The sequence below is a fragment of the Nomascus leucogenys genome, chromosome 14, assembly GCF_006542625.1.
Source record: "Nomascus leucogenys isolate Asia chromosome 14, Asia_NLE_v1, whole genome shotgun sequence".
Classification (NCBI taxonomy): Eukaryota; Metazoa; Chordata; class Mammalia; order Primates; family Hylobatidae; genus Nomascus; species Nomascus leucogenys.
Window position 1 is genome coordinate 70,171,799 of NC_044394.1, and position 14,802 is coordinate 70,186,600.

General features: G+C 40.9%; 1 protein-coding gene across 2 annotated transcripts; it reads left to right on the forward strand.

Moving 5' to 3' along the window:
• On the forward strand, positions 1-14,029 carry MRPL35 (mitochondrial ribosomal protein L35). 2 transcript variants are annotated; one of them, XM_030827563.1, is made up of 5 exons: positions 1-98; positions 196-262; positions 6,828-7,017; positions 7,909-8,053; positions 11,281-14,029. In XM_030827563.1, exons 2-5 carry the CDS (start codon positions 220-222, stop codon positions 11,467-11,469), a joined length of 567 nt encoding a protein of 188 aa, XP_030683423.1. In that variant the 5' UTR covers positions 1-98; positions 196-219; the 3' UTR covers positions 11,470-14,029. The 2 variants fall into 2 exon arrangements, with proteins under 2 accessions (XP_030683423.1, XP_003268822.1); XM_003268774.3 differs by having other exon boundaries at positions 1-262.
• The last annotated feature ends 773 nt before the right edge of the window (positions 14,030-14,802 follow it).

The window sequence follows — 14,802 nt, forward strand, 5'->3', positions numbered from 1 at the left end:
CCAATAATTTTTTTAAATAAGAAATTTTGTAGAACCTTCTATAGGCAGTCGTTTTACAGCGGCGAAGAGCGGAACCCGGCAGATGACATTGAATAAAGGTTGAGTGGACAACTCCTTTGTTCTTTTCCTCTTCCTTGACTCCGCCTCCTTGCTTTCCCTTCATTCTCTTTTGCTCTTGTGCTTTTAAACCCAAAGCGGCCGCCGTAGGCGAAGGTGAAGATGGCTGCCTCTGCCTTTGCTGGTGCAGTGAGAGCAGCTTCAGGTCAGTAGAGAGCGACATACTCCATGCATGCCTTCACAGAAGGGGAAACTGGTGCGGGATGGAATGGGCGTTTAGACTGGAGGTTAACAAGCAAAAAGGGTCATTATTTAAGTTAAGAAGATTGCGTCCAATTTTCTCTGGGGCAGTGTGACCGGCAGCCCGTACGAAGTCCCCCGACTCGGACTCACGCGGGCCTGTGTGTCACGCATTTGCCGCTTCCTTACTAGCTTTTTTTCCCTAGAAAACAAGCCAGAGAAACTGGAACGGAGGGGGCGAGGGAGACCAAAAAGTCTCACCTAACTTTCTGATTTAGAGGCTACGACCTGCTACGACTTGCCATTCACGACCTTTAACCTTGAGAATTAATTTGTCCTAACTTAAGATTCTACACCTCTAAAATGGGGGTCATACCGCCTACCTGGGGATTAAATGAGATAATGCACGTAAAGCGTCTTGGGCAGTGTCTGTCTGACACATGGTAAGCTTGAAGGCTGATTTAATTTTTAACTACAGCCCCCGGCACAAGGGCTGGTATGAGGACTTCTTGACTGAGAGATAGCAGAAGTAAAGGCGACTAAATTAAGTTGCCGTCACGTTAAGTACTTTTTGCAAAAAGTTAAAAATCATCTAAATACCATAGGATGCTCAGTAAGTTACTTTAACACAAAATATATTAAGTTAGGATAACATTTTGTGGGAGAATATACGAGATCAGTCAAGAAAATGCAACAATGTAAATTTCCCCGTTAGAGAAAAGCTTTTTTTATGTGGAGTATTTTTTGTGTTCGCGAAATATAATACATATGAAGAAAATTTTATATAGTATACATGAATGGTTTAACAGTTCTAAAGCAAACACCTGTTTAACACTCAGGTCAAAACAGTGCACCACCGGAAGCCTCCTCTGCCCTGTGTATCAAAATTCTCTACTTCCCCCCCAAATATAAACACTGTTCTCATTTTTATAATTACTATTAGGTTGCCTATTTTTCCTATAGTAGTTTTAGCATCTATATGTGCATCTCTCAAGAACATAGTTTTGCCTGGTTTTGAACTTCACATGAATTGGTTCATACAGTATATATGCTTTAGTATCTTCTTTTACATTGTGAGATTCATTCATTTTGCGTAGCTCTAATGCTTTCCCATTGCTATATATTTTTTTTTTTTTTTTTTTTTTTGAGACGGAGTTTCTCTCTTGTTGCCCAGGCTGGAGTGCAATGGCACGATCTTGGCTCACTGCAACCTCCTCCTCCCAGGTTTAAGTGATTCCCCTGGAGTAGCTGGGATTACAGGCATGCGCCACCACGCCCAGCTAATGTTGGTCAGGCTGGTCTTGAACTCCTGACCTCAGGTGATCCGCCCACCTCGACCTCCCAAAGTGCTGGGATTACAGGTGGAGCCACCGTGCCCGGCCTGCTATATAATATTATATGACTGTTCCACAATTCTCCATTTCCAGTTTGGGGCAATTATGTACAAAGCTGATTGATCTTGTCCTGGCGCATGAGTCTTAATTGTTTCTAAGGATGTGGGTATGTGTGAAACTCACTGTGGAATTGCCTGGTCAGAGAATATGTATATATTCAGCATTGCCTGATACTGCCAAACCGTTGAGGCTCCACATCCTCACCAACACCTGATATTGTCAGACCTACAAATTTTTGTTAATCTGGTGGCTTTGTAATGGTATCTCATTGAGATTTAAATAAGCATTTCTCTGATTAGTTTACACATTTTTATTGGCCTTTTGAATTTCCTTTATGAAATATCCACTTAAATATTTTGCCCATTTTCCTATTGGATTGTTTGTCTTATTTATTTAGAGTATTTTTTTGTTTTGTTTTTGTTTTTGTTTTTCATTTATGTGTGTCCTTTATCTTCTCCCACTCAGGCTTGTCTTTTTTACATTATTTTGGAGTGCCCTTTGACGAAAATTTATTTTTCATCTACTTGAATTTATAGTTCTTGTAATTTTTAAATAGATGATGTAGGTAGTTATCAACTTACTATTAATTTAGATTCTACTGAAAACAATTTAAAGAGTGATGTGACAGCTTATTTTTAAATGTCAGTATTTTAAATATGCTGGAAATTATAGCCTTTTTAACAATTTAAGCTATTTGATATTTTAGATATTAAGAATTTGTGAAAGGGTGGTTTTTCAAAATTCTTTTAGGAAACATAGCATCAGAAATCTTGAAGACTCCTGGTTTCGATACTGTCACACTCTCCTCCACTCCCATCCAGTGCAGTTCATGTCCCCCATTCATTCTTTTGATTCATGCCACATAGGGCCATTGTAATTCCCCAAATGTACATCATCCCCTTTGTACGTCCTATTCCCTCTGTCTCTTCGTACTCTTTCAAAACTCTGGTTTTGTGCTACCTCTTTTGTGAAAACATCTCTGTTCTCTATATAACAGTGTGTTTAGAGTAGACTAGTCTGTATGAAAATGCCCAGACGGGGCAGAGGACTGAAGGAAATTAGTTACTTCCCTTGATATACTGCACTTTTGTTAACAAAGCTAGACTGTTAGGTTTCCCTCACAGGCTTAATCACATGATTGATCCACCAGAAGGCGCAGTAGATAGAGCCTCCCCACATATTTTCCCATGAACTGCTCTCAACCAAGTTCCCAGTTCCTATTGTTTCCGTAACCATTTTTTCTAACTTCAGTGTATTTATTCCTGATTTCATCTTGTTGGTTTTGATATGTTTTTCTCTCTAAGATCACTTGGAGTTCTGATACTCTATCTCTTCACAAATACATTAACAAGCCATCGTTCCCAGCTTGCTTTTTGGGAAAATTGATAAATATGTCTTATGCAGCCTCAGGATCTTCATAAAAATTGAGAACAAAAGAATTTCTTAGTTTTTTAATTTTTTAACTGAGAGATACCAAAATCTGATGACCTGTGAAAATTGGAACATTTTCTTATCTACAGTCCTCCAATGCACTTAATCTTCCAAAGATTACCTCCTGCCTTATTACATCTGCACATCTTTTCAGTTCTTTGAGATTTAACTTATTTATTTGATTTCCAAGGCCCTATGTAAGGGCTCTCTCATCAGTTTTCTGCACCAATGTTTATACTACCCTTTTCAGTTGCAAATTGTTATCTCTTTTTCTTTTGTGGAGACAGAGTCTTGTTCTGTCTCCTGGAGTGCCGTGGCAAGATCTCAGCTCACTGCAACCTCTGCCTCCTGAGTTCAAGCAGTTCTCCTACCTCAGCCTCTGAGTAGCTGGGACTACAGGCGCGTGTCACTCTGCCCAACTAACATTTCTATTTTTAGTAGAGACGGGGTTTCACATGTTGGCCAAGCTGGTCCCGAACTCTTGACCTCAGGTGATCCTCCCGCCTTGGCCTCCCAAAGTGTTGGGATTGCAGGGGTGAGCCACCACACCCGGCCCTGTTATCACTGATGGCCACATATTAATATACAGGTTAGGCATCTCTAATCTGAAGCTTTTTGAGTACCAACATGACACCACAAGTGGAAAATTCTTTTTTTTTTTTGAGGCGGGGTCCCGCTCTGTCGCCCAAGGTGGAGTGCAATGGCACAATCTCAGCTCACTGCAAGCTCTGCCTCCCGGGTTCACGCCATTCTCCTACCTCAGCCTACCAAGTAGCTGGGACTACAGGCACCTGCCACCATGCCCGGCTAATTTTTTTTGTATTTTTAGTAGAGACGGGGTTTCACTGTGTTAGCCAGGATGGTGTCGATCTCCTGATCTCCTCGTGATCCACCTGCCTCGGCCTCCCAAAGTGCTGGGATTACAGGCGTGAGCCACCGCGCCCGGCCCACAAGTGGAAAATTCTTTACCTGACCTCACGTGATGGGTGGCAGTCAAAACTTTGTTTCATGTACAAAATTATTTAAAATATTGTATAAAATTTACTTTAAGCTATATGTGTAAGATTTAAATGAAGCAAATGAATTTCGGGTTTGGACTTGAGTCCCATCTCCAAGATATCTCCTTTATGCAAAATTTTAAAAAATCTAAAATACTTCTGGTCACAAGCATTTCAGATAATATTCAACCTGTATCGTCTTTGCTAAGTATCCCTCTTCTTTATTATCTGCCGTTAGCATTAATTAAATGTTTTCTCTGTGCTACGCTTCCAAGCACTATACATGCTTCATCTCATTCAAGTCTCATTACCTCTCCATAATTAACTTCATTTAAATTTGAGGAAACTGGGGCACAGAGAGGTTAAGTAACTTGCCCCTGGTTACACAGCAAGGGAGTCATAGAGCTAGAATATGAGCCCAAATCATCTGATTCAAATCCTAGCACTTCTATATCAACATGGCCCCCTCATTTGTTATCTGAAATCAGTGCGGTAGAAAATAGGAGAGTAGTTCTAAGTCCCAGCCAAGCATCGGACTCAGGTGGAGTATTTTTCGCTTTTTTTTTTTTTTTTTTTTTGAGATGGAGTTTCACTCTTGTTGCTGAGGCTGAAGTGCAATGTTGCGGTCTCAGCTCACTGCAACCTTTTCCTCCCAGGTTCAAGTGATCCTCCTGCCTCAGCCTCCCAAGTAGCTGGGATTATAGGCGCACACCACCACACCCGGCTAATTTTGTATTTTCAGTAGAGATGGGGTTTCTCCATGTTGGTCTTGAACATGGTCAGGCTGGTCTTGAACTCCTGATCTCAGGTGATCCGCCTGCCTCAGCCTCCCAAAGTGCTGGGATTACAGGCGTGAGACACCATGCCTGGCCGGAGTATTATTCTTAACCAACTTTATTGAGGTAGAATTTACATGCCATAAAATTACCCATTTTATGTGTACAGTTTTATGATTTTTTTATTAATTTAGCAAGCTGTACAACCAATACCACATTCCAGCTTTAGGACTTTTTTTTTTTTTTTTAGTTTTGTATTAGTGCATTTTTTTTTTTATACTTTAAGTTCTGAGGACATTTTCATCATCCTGTGGAACTTTTTTAACACACAATTTTGAGTCCCAAACTGGACTTCAGTCAGAATTTATGGGTGGAGCCAGAGCTCCACGAGTGATTCCGATTTGCAGCCATGAACTATTAGTCTGGCCATAGTGGGAAGGACTGATAAGAGGACTGCATCCAGACCACACGTCTAGGCTCTCTGAAATCTGCCTTCTGACCTATTCCACCCCACTGCCCACTACTTCTCCCCAGGCGTCTCTGATAGTCAGGCAAACAGTCTCAGCCTCTGAGGCAGGTGTGGTCCTCAACCCATACATGTACAGTTGACCCTGGAACAACACAGCAGGTGGGGGGTCAACCCCCAAGCAGTTGAAAATCAAGTATAACTTTTGGCTCCTCCAAAACTTAATTACCAATAGCCTACTGTTGGCCAGAAGCCTTACCAATAACATAAACCTTTGATTAACATATATTCTGAGGCCGGGCACGGTGGCTCACCTGTAATTACAGATTACAACACCTGTAATCCTGACACTTCGGGAGGCTGAAGCAGGTGGATCACTTGAGCCCAGGAGTTCAAGATTGGGCTGGGCAACATGGCAAAATTCTGTCTCTACAAAAATTAGTCAGGCATGGTGGCACATGCTGTAGTCTCAGCTACTTGGGAGGCTGAGGTGGGAAGATAGATTGAGCCCAGGAGGTCAAGGCTGCAGTGAGCTATGATTGTGCCTCTGCACTCCAGCCTAGGCCACAGAGTAAGACCCTGCCTCAAAAAAAGAATTTAAAAAACATATATCCTGCATGTTATATGTATTATACACTGTATTCTTAACAATAAAACAAGCTAGAGAAAAAGTCATAAGAAAGAGAAATAGGTTACTGTTCATTAAGTGGAAGTGGATCGTCATAAAGGTCTTCATCATCTTTACATTGAGTAGGCTGAGGGGGAGTTGGTTTTGCTGTCTCTGCGATTGCAGAGAAAGAAGAGGTGGAGGAGGTAGAAGGGGAGGTTGGAAAGGCAGGCACACTCGGTGTAACTTTTTTTGAAAACAATCTGTGCATAAGTGGCCCTGTGCAGTTCAAACCCATGTTGTTCAAGGGTCACCTGTATTTGTTTCAGTCCCCATGCCTTTGCTTATGTTGTTCATCCTACCTGAAATGTGTTCCTCCTCCTCTAAGGGCCTGTTCACTTTCTAGAGAACTCAAGTGCCTCTTCTCTTTTCTTTGAGAATCTTTCTCTCGCCACTTTTGTCTCTCCAGGAAGGGTCCACGCTCTTGCATCCCTGACCTGCCATTGTACTGTGTGTGGGAACTCTGTCTCACCAGAGTATAAGATCTGGGAGGTGGGAATAAATGTTACACACATCTTTTTTCTTAGTACTGGACATAGAGCTAGCAAACATCCGACTTGATTGTGATGATGGTTGCACAGCTCTCTAAATTTTCCAAAAATTGTTGAATTGTATACATAAAATCAGTAATTAATTTATGGTTTTACCTTAGTAAGGTGGTAAAAGCTTCACAGGTGAGTCTGATGCTCAGGGCACGTTAATTATGTTTAATACTTGGTGGCAGTGATACATCTGTTAATTTTTAATATCTGGATGCATATTTCGGAGTATTAAATATATATGCTCCTATCTTTACAGGAATCCTACGGCCCCTGAATATTTTGGCATCTTCAACCTACCGCAACTGTGTCAAGAATGCCTCTCTTATTTCTGCATGGTCCACTGGACGTTTTAGTCATATTCAGACACCAGTTGTTTCCTCTACTCCCAGACTTACCACGTCTGAGAGAAACCTGACATGTGGGCATACCTCAGCGATCCTTAATAGGTAGAGTATATTTCTTTGTGGGGTTTATTTGTTTTTTTTTGTTGTTGTTGTTGTTTTTTTTTTTGAAACAGAGTCTCACTCTGTTGCCCAGGCCAGAGTGCAATGGTGCATTCTCAGCTCACTGCAACCTCCACCTCTGGGGTTCAAGCGATTCTCCTGCCTCTGCCTCCTGAGTAGCTGGAAAGTTCTGGGATTACAGGTGTGAGCCACTGTGCCTGGCTGGTAGAGTATATTACAATAAACATGATGCTTAGACAAACTTTGCAAGATATTCATGCCTGCAGGGGTATCCTAGAAGTAGGTGGTATTCTTTGCCTACCTGCAGTTAATTATGTAGACGTCTGCTTGATTGAGTGGGAGACTCTGACTGACATCCATGTATCTAGGCGCCTGCAGCAGGAAAATGCCAAACACAGCATGCTTCTGATGTTGTATGTGTGCTTTCCTGCATGGAGGCTGTCATCCAAAGTGGAGGGTGCACAAGATGCTCAGCTTATAAGTATGGGCTGCATGTGTTGGTCATTCAGTCAGCAAATAGTTAAACACCCCTGGGTGCCTAGCACTGTACTTGGCAAAAAGGACACAAGGGTAAACAAATTGAAGTCCTCAAGGAGTTTGCAATCTGGTGGGAAGATGGATAAGAAATCAAGCGATGATAATAGAATGAATTATTTTACAGGGATTGAGGGGGTAGGTTTTAGAAGATTGCGAGTTGGTGATGGTTGCTATTCTAATTTATGCTAAATGTCATGGGTCATTGGAAGTAATATTGTATATGAAAAGTTAGTTCCATTCCATTGGAGCAGCTTTTCTCATTTCTCAGTATAGATATGAATTTTAATCTTTTAATCAGTCTGATTACAAGCTAAAAATTTTCAAATATATTTTTAGAGTGGCCCCCGTGCTTCCAAGTGTCGTGAAGCTGCCAGTCAGATTTCTAACATACTTCAGTGCAAGAAAAGGCAAGAGAAAGACCGTGAAAGCTGTCATCTATAGGTTTCTTCGACTTCATTGTGGCCTTTGGGTGAGGAGAAAGGTGAGTCTTCACACTGTTACTAAATTGAAAAAGAAATGTGAGGCCGGGCATGGTGGCTCACGCCTATAATCCCAGCACTTTGGGAGGCCGAGGCGGGTGGATCACAAGGTCAGGAGTTCAAGACCAGCCTGACCAACATGGTGAAACTCCATCTCTACTAAAAATACAAAAATTAGGCATGGTGGCAGGCACCTGTAATTCCAGCTACTCGGGAGGCTGAGGCAGATAATTGCTTGAACCCAGGAGGTGGAGGTTGTAGTGAGCCAAAATCGAACCACTGCACTCCAGCCTCGGTGACAGAGCGAGACTCTGTCTCAAAAAAAAGGAAAGGAAAAAAAAAAAAAGGAGTGTGAGCAGATTAAAATCAAACAGAATTCAGAATTCAGCCAGGCACTGTAGTCATGCCTGTAGTCCCAGCACTTTGGGAGGCCAAGGCGGGCGGATCACTTGAGGTCAGGAGTTCAAGATCAGCCTGGCCAAAATGGTAAAACCCCATCTCTACTAAAAATAGAAAAATTAGCCAGGCGTTGTGGCTGGTGCTTATAATCCCGTCTGCTTGGGAAGCTGAGGCAGGAGAATCACTTGAACCTGGAAGTCGGAGGCTGCAGTGAGCCAAGATCACGCCACTGCACTCCAGCCTAGGTGACAGAGCAAGACTTCATCTCAAAAAATGAAAAGAAAGCAGCTTAAGACCAGTTTTGCAAAACCATTTTTGAGATTTAGTAACTGCCCAAATCCTAATTCCCTTTCATTACTTGGAAATTAAATCTTTAAAAATCAAAATTTGGTTCCCTGTAAAAATAAAATAGTTGGTAGAACTTTCTTGATGTTTGAAAGGTTGAAAGGATTCTCCCCTGTTTTATAAGCAGTAGTAAATTAATAGATAAATGGGTTGGTTGGAACTCTCAGCTCATTTCTCTATTGAAATACTGTGGTGGGTAGTTTCCTACACCAGTCAGCAGAAGCTCATATAATCCATAAGCAGCTAAACTAAAGTTCTAATGTTCTGAGTTTTGTGAATTTGGGACCACTGGAAACATTTCTTCCCTTTTGTGTGTGTGTGTTTTTTTTTCTTTTTTTGAGACAGAGTGTCACTCTATCGCCCAGACTGGAGTGCAGTGGTGCAATCTTGGCTCACTGTGACCTCTGCCTCACGGGTTCAGGCCATTCTCCTGCCTCAGCCTTCCAAGTAGCTGAGATTACAGGCATGAACCACCATGCCAGGCTAATTTTTGTATTTTTAGCAGAGACGGGTTTTCACCATGTTGGCCAGGCTGGTCTTGAACTTCTGACCTTAAGTGATCCACCTGCCTCAGACTCCCAAAGTGCTGGGATTACAGGCATGAGCCGTGGCGCCTAGTCCCCCCTTTGGTTTTTATACCAATTATTTCCAGGTCCTCTTCTAGCCCTAGGTAAAATGAAATGGGTGGGTTTCCTTGCCTTCCTTTCCATGTCCCTCTTACTGGGCTCTGGAGCCCTCATGTTACAGTAAAGGACCTGATCATACTCTCCAGTCATAATACCTAGCTTCAGTTCAGGGCTTCCGAAAGTATACCCTGTATAGAATGCTCTGCCTCTTCAAAATCTAATTTTCAGAGAAAAACAAAAAATCTGGGTAGATGAATTCATACTAATGTGTAAAACAAAGTATTTTCCATGACACGGTTTCATCCAGCAGTCCTTGGTATTTATTGTTTATTCCCTCCTTCCATTTTTGAATCTAGAGATTGTCTAAAAAATTCCAAGAATTTTCATAGTGGTTCCATTCCGTGAATAATCTTTAAAGGATACTGGTGGTAATGAGCAGGGCAGCAAATTAGGTGTTTGTATGTCAGAGATCCATAGTAACCCAGTTTGGCCTGCAAACTATGAAATTGTTACACAAATGGGGAGATTTGGCTTTAAATGTTTGCATTTAAAATTCTAAGCAGTGAGTAGCAAAAATCTAACCTCTAGCATTTTAAAACCAGAACTCTTAAATAACCTTTCCTTATTTCATCACTGTCCTTATAGAAGTTGATGGTCACAATGATGATACTAAGACATGTCAGAAATTCAAGGCACATACTCGTCAAAAAGCCATGGTTTTGTTCAGTTGGTATTGTGCCATAAAGAGCCCTTGGCACGAAAGGACCCAAGGGCTGTGTGGTTTTAGCCAGATGTTAAGCTGGGTGGCACCTAAGATCCCTTCTAGTTTAAACAGGCTATGTTACAGTTTTTATATTCAATCAAATTTTCCTTTCCCGTCTTTAAAAATAAATTCTGCAAAATGAATAATACCTGTATGGGTGTATATGAAAGTTCTGGGTTAAATATATGGGTTAACTGTTCCTTCACCACTCCTAATAATAGTCTTACCATATTCATAATTCCTTAGAAAAGTACTTCCTATAAAAATTGGTTGCTTGTGTGTGAAAAGAATAAATTAAGCAATATATTTGAGAACTGTGCTTCTCAGCCCTTGTAATACTCAGCCTCCTTAATAAATATTAATGTTGTTACCTAGCCCGCACTCCATCCTCCTCTGCATTAGGAAAGACAGTGGTTAAGAACTCCTATTAGCCTGGGCAAGATGGTGAGACCTTATCTCTACAAAAATTTAAAAAATTAGCTGGGTATGGTGGTGCACACTTGTGGTCCCAGCTATACCAGAGGCTGAGGCAGGAGGATCACTTGAGCCCAGGAGGTAGAGGTGGCAGTGACCGTGATCACGCCACTGCACTCCAGCCTGGGTGACAGAGTGAGACCCTGTCTCAAAACAAAACAAAAAAAGAACTCTTGTTAGCCCTCAGACCTCTGTCTGCTACTTCTCTAATCAATGGTTTCTTTTTTTAGATGTAAAATAGAATAATAGTATGTTGTTAAAGATTGCTGAAGAGATAGTAAGATCATACCTGTTAAGTTAGTGATTATAATTCTATGTCATTATCTTGTACTTTCCCAGCCACACACATTTAGTTTTATTTTCTGTGAGTTTAATTTAAATAACATTTTTTTCTAAAATATTATTTATTACTAATTCTTTTTCAAACTACACATGCTTTCTCCACACCCCCTCCCACCCTCCCCTCCCCCGGCCATTGAGAATCACATCTTTCCAAGAAATATTCCAGCCCCTATGGAAGTCTGTTTTTTGTTCTTACTGGATCTATAAACCTTGAGTTGTGAAGATACCTGTTGTTTCATACATAATATGATGTTTTACATTTCTTTGTAATATCTGACAGGCTGGCTATAAGAAAAAATTATGGAAAAAGACACCTGCAAGGAAGAAGCGATTGAGGGAATTTGTATTCTGCAATAAAACCCAGAGTAAACTCTTAGATAAAATGACAACGTCCTTCTGGAAGAGGCGAAACTGGTATGTTGATGATCCTTATCAGAAGTATCATGATCGAACAAACCTGAAAGTATAGATCAGAAGTTTCACTTGTTTTTCAGTTATTGGATATGTATCTTTGTGTACATGATATCTTTGCAAAAATGGATAAGTACAAAACTTGATGTAAATTGTACCAATGAATATATAAACATACAGTGACAACATTAAACTTATAAAAGTTTTAAAACTTAATGGATCAGACTTTGCCAGATTTGGTTAGGGAAACAAATTTAGAATGGTGCATTATTTTTAACAAATGGTATTGGCTTAACTAGTTGTTTCAATTATGCTCTTTTAGTTGCAAGGAATCTCAAGTGGGACAAACATAAAAAGACTCAAAAGCTACAAGTTAGCTCAAGCAGTGTGACATTATTTCAAGGATATGTGCCTGGCAATTCAGGAACCACCTCACCAACCCCATCTCCCACCCAGAAATCACCCCCCAGCCTCAGGAAGAGCAGAAATTGGGTGGTGCTCCTCAGCAGGGGAAGGTGGATGTTTAGGCGTGGGCTCTGCACGCATGTGACTTGCTTCTTTTTGCATTGTTAACTCCATTCTCTCTGTATTCACCAACTTCTCTACACAGCTTTTGCATACTTAGAGTTTCTGTTCCTTTGTAATAACTTTAACTTGCACCTTTGAGGTTCTTTTCTACATCATGACCTTCAGCTCCTGTCACTAGTCTCCAATTGCCAAGGGAATTTAACTGGGCCAGACTAGGTCTGGTTGGGTCATCGTCTAGAGTAGGGATTGGCTGTTCTTAAGTCAGGAGCCCGCTTTGTATTAGCAGGTTTGCATGCAGCAAAAAAACAGTTATGCGAGCAGTTTCACTTGGAGGTTCACATGGGGTGGCAGCACACTTAACATCTAACACACCAGGTTCATTGTGTTCATAACACTTGTCATTTATTGTAACAACATTTTTTCATAGAGAGGAGAGTAAATAGCCCTTCAGCATGCTCATTCATGAAACAGAAGAGGCTGTACAAGTGAAGACAAGGGCTTTTTATGGAAGTTTTGAGAGATAGGTATTTATTTTTCCTAGAGACAGGAGTTTTGCTCTGTTGCCCAGGCTGGAGTGCAATGGTGCAATCATAGCTCATTGAAGCCTCGCACTCCTGGGCTCAAGTGGTCCTCCTGCCTCATCTTCCTGAGTAAGGATATGTATTTCTTAAAAGTTAGTTTATCCACTTCAGATTTCATGTTTTCATTTGTAAGGATAAACTTTTCCCACAAATTTTCAACAATCATTGTAGAAACTAAGGGGGAGAAAGTAATCTCAGTTGTTTTAAAACGATGAAAAAGTTAAGCATTGTTTACTTGAAGTGGGCAGGGAGGCAGCACTGAGTAAAATTCAATTGAGTGGTTACAGTCTAGGGCAGTGGTTCCCAACTCTCTGATCAGAATCATCCGGGAAGCATTTTCAAACAGCAAAGTACTTTGAAAACCATTATTAAATAGAATTATGCATGAATTACTGTTTCAGAGCCTTTAATGTGGTAGTTGGTGATAAGATGAAATTCCTCTGTTAGTAAAATTACGAAATTGAAGTTCTGCAGCATGTCAGGCCAGGATTATTAGGGGGATTCCTCGAAACTAGTGTGTGTTTATTAAAAGGAGAAAGGATGACAATAGAATGTTCTAAAACCAGAAGTCCAAGTGCGTGTCTACTTATGGGACCAATAAATAAAGAACAGACATTTGATTCGAGGTGAAGTAAAGGCCTGAAACATGGAATGGCATATTCTGTTTTGATGGATACTCATTTCTTCGCACTTCTGAGACGGCAAAGCCAACCACTTAGAAGTCTTGCACATCTTCGTCACCTGCCTGGCTCCTGCCCTCTGATGTACCTCTGGGTAGTGAGATGGAAATGGTACCTGCAGAAGTTGGGGAGAAGGACACTTTTGCACAGCCTCCATGATGTCTTTAATGCAAATATGGTGACAAGGGTCTCTGTTACAGGGGCCTCAGAGCACCTTCGTTTCTCCTCTAGACCAGGGACAGGAGGTATAGAGATAAGGACTGGCAACCAGAGCCTCAGCATCCAAAGATGGACTGAAGTGGGACAGCTGACAGGCACATAACTTAGGGGAAAGGGAATTTCATACATACGATTTCTGTTTTGTGGGTAGGAGGGCTTATCATCAACACTGATTTTATAATCTGACAATATCTTTCATTAAAGAGTTTACCTAAATGATGTTCGATTATATGTATAACTTATAAAATATTTATGTATAGTTTGTTTATTCAGGTATATGTATAATTTATTGAACACCTACTATGTCCCAGCATATCTACAAAACTGGGTACATACATACTATCTAACTGCTAATCCACATTTCCAGTCTTACAGAGGACATAATGATTAGTTAAGCCCTAATTTAGATTTGAGGAAACTGAAGCTGAGAGAGGGTTAAGTAAATTACCCAAAGTACAGCTAATAAGACCCAGAATCTCAATCACCCTCCTTGGGGTCCTGTGTATTTCCCCGAGTCTTCTAACAACATACGAAAATTCATATCTAAATCAACAAGTGACTGTAATCTGGTACTATAAATACTAAATAAACACTTCTTCATAACACTGTACCAATTCAGCTTTTAAATTTTATTACTTTGCTTTCCTGTCCTTTGCCAACTCTTAACCTGGTTAATCCCAGTTCTGTCAACATTGGACCAGGCTCAGTAAATAAACAAATGAATGGATTTCCAGCCTTTTTTTTCACCATCTCTTCCTGCTTTTAGTCCTCTGAATCTGCCTCTTTTCTTACTGCTGCTTTATTTTACAGTGGTTTTGTCAAACATAGAATACAGGACTAAAAATGCAAAGAAATTGGGTCTGTGTTTAATTTTGATGTTTCAAATTTTGAGCTTCGAAGTCTTTGTGGCCACCCAATGAAGTTTGAGTCTGCCTGTTCAGATGTGAAAGGTAAGGGCTGCAGCAGGTTTAAGGGCATCCCTTCCACCCACAGTGGCCCTTCACCACCCTGTTGTCACCTGCACAGGCACTCCCCCATTTGCAGATGAAGAAATGTTCAGAGAAGAAAAATGATGGACCAAAGGTCTGTTTGCACAATTGAAACTCTACCAGTGGACTATTCTATTTTCACAGCTACCTAGTTTCTGCTGATGATTTTTTTAAATGTGAAATAAACAGTGATACTTTCAGGTTTGTAGTTGTGTGATGAACTGGTTTTCAAAACACTTATATCTTCTTTCCCTCTCAACATCTTATGCAACAGGCACGGGGCCAAGTCACCAGGCCAGTCGGTGGCTGCACACTCAGCTTCTAATCTTTGCTACCTCCCATATTTGAATAAAAGTATTTCCTTTTTCCTTTTAAGCCCAACATTGCAAAGATG

What these genes read in the sequence shown, in the direction of transcription:
- MRPL35 (XM_003268774.3), top strand. Translation starts at nt 220, where the DNA reads ATGGCTGCCTCTGCCTTTGCTGGTGCAGTGAGAGCAGCTTCAG. An exon ending in ACCTCAGCGATCCTTAATAG is followed by an intron (nt 7,018 to 7,908) that starts GTAGAGTATATT and finishes ATATATTTTTAG; the next exon opens with AGTGGCCCCCGTGCTTCCAA. An exon ending in GCCTTTGGGTGAGGAGAAAG is followed by an intron (nt 8,054 to 11,280) that starts GTGAGTCTTCAC and finishes AATATCTGACAG; the next exon opens with GCTGGCTATAAGAAAAAATT.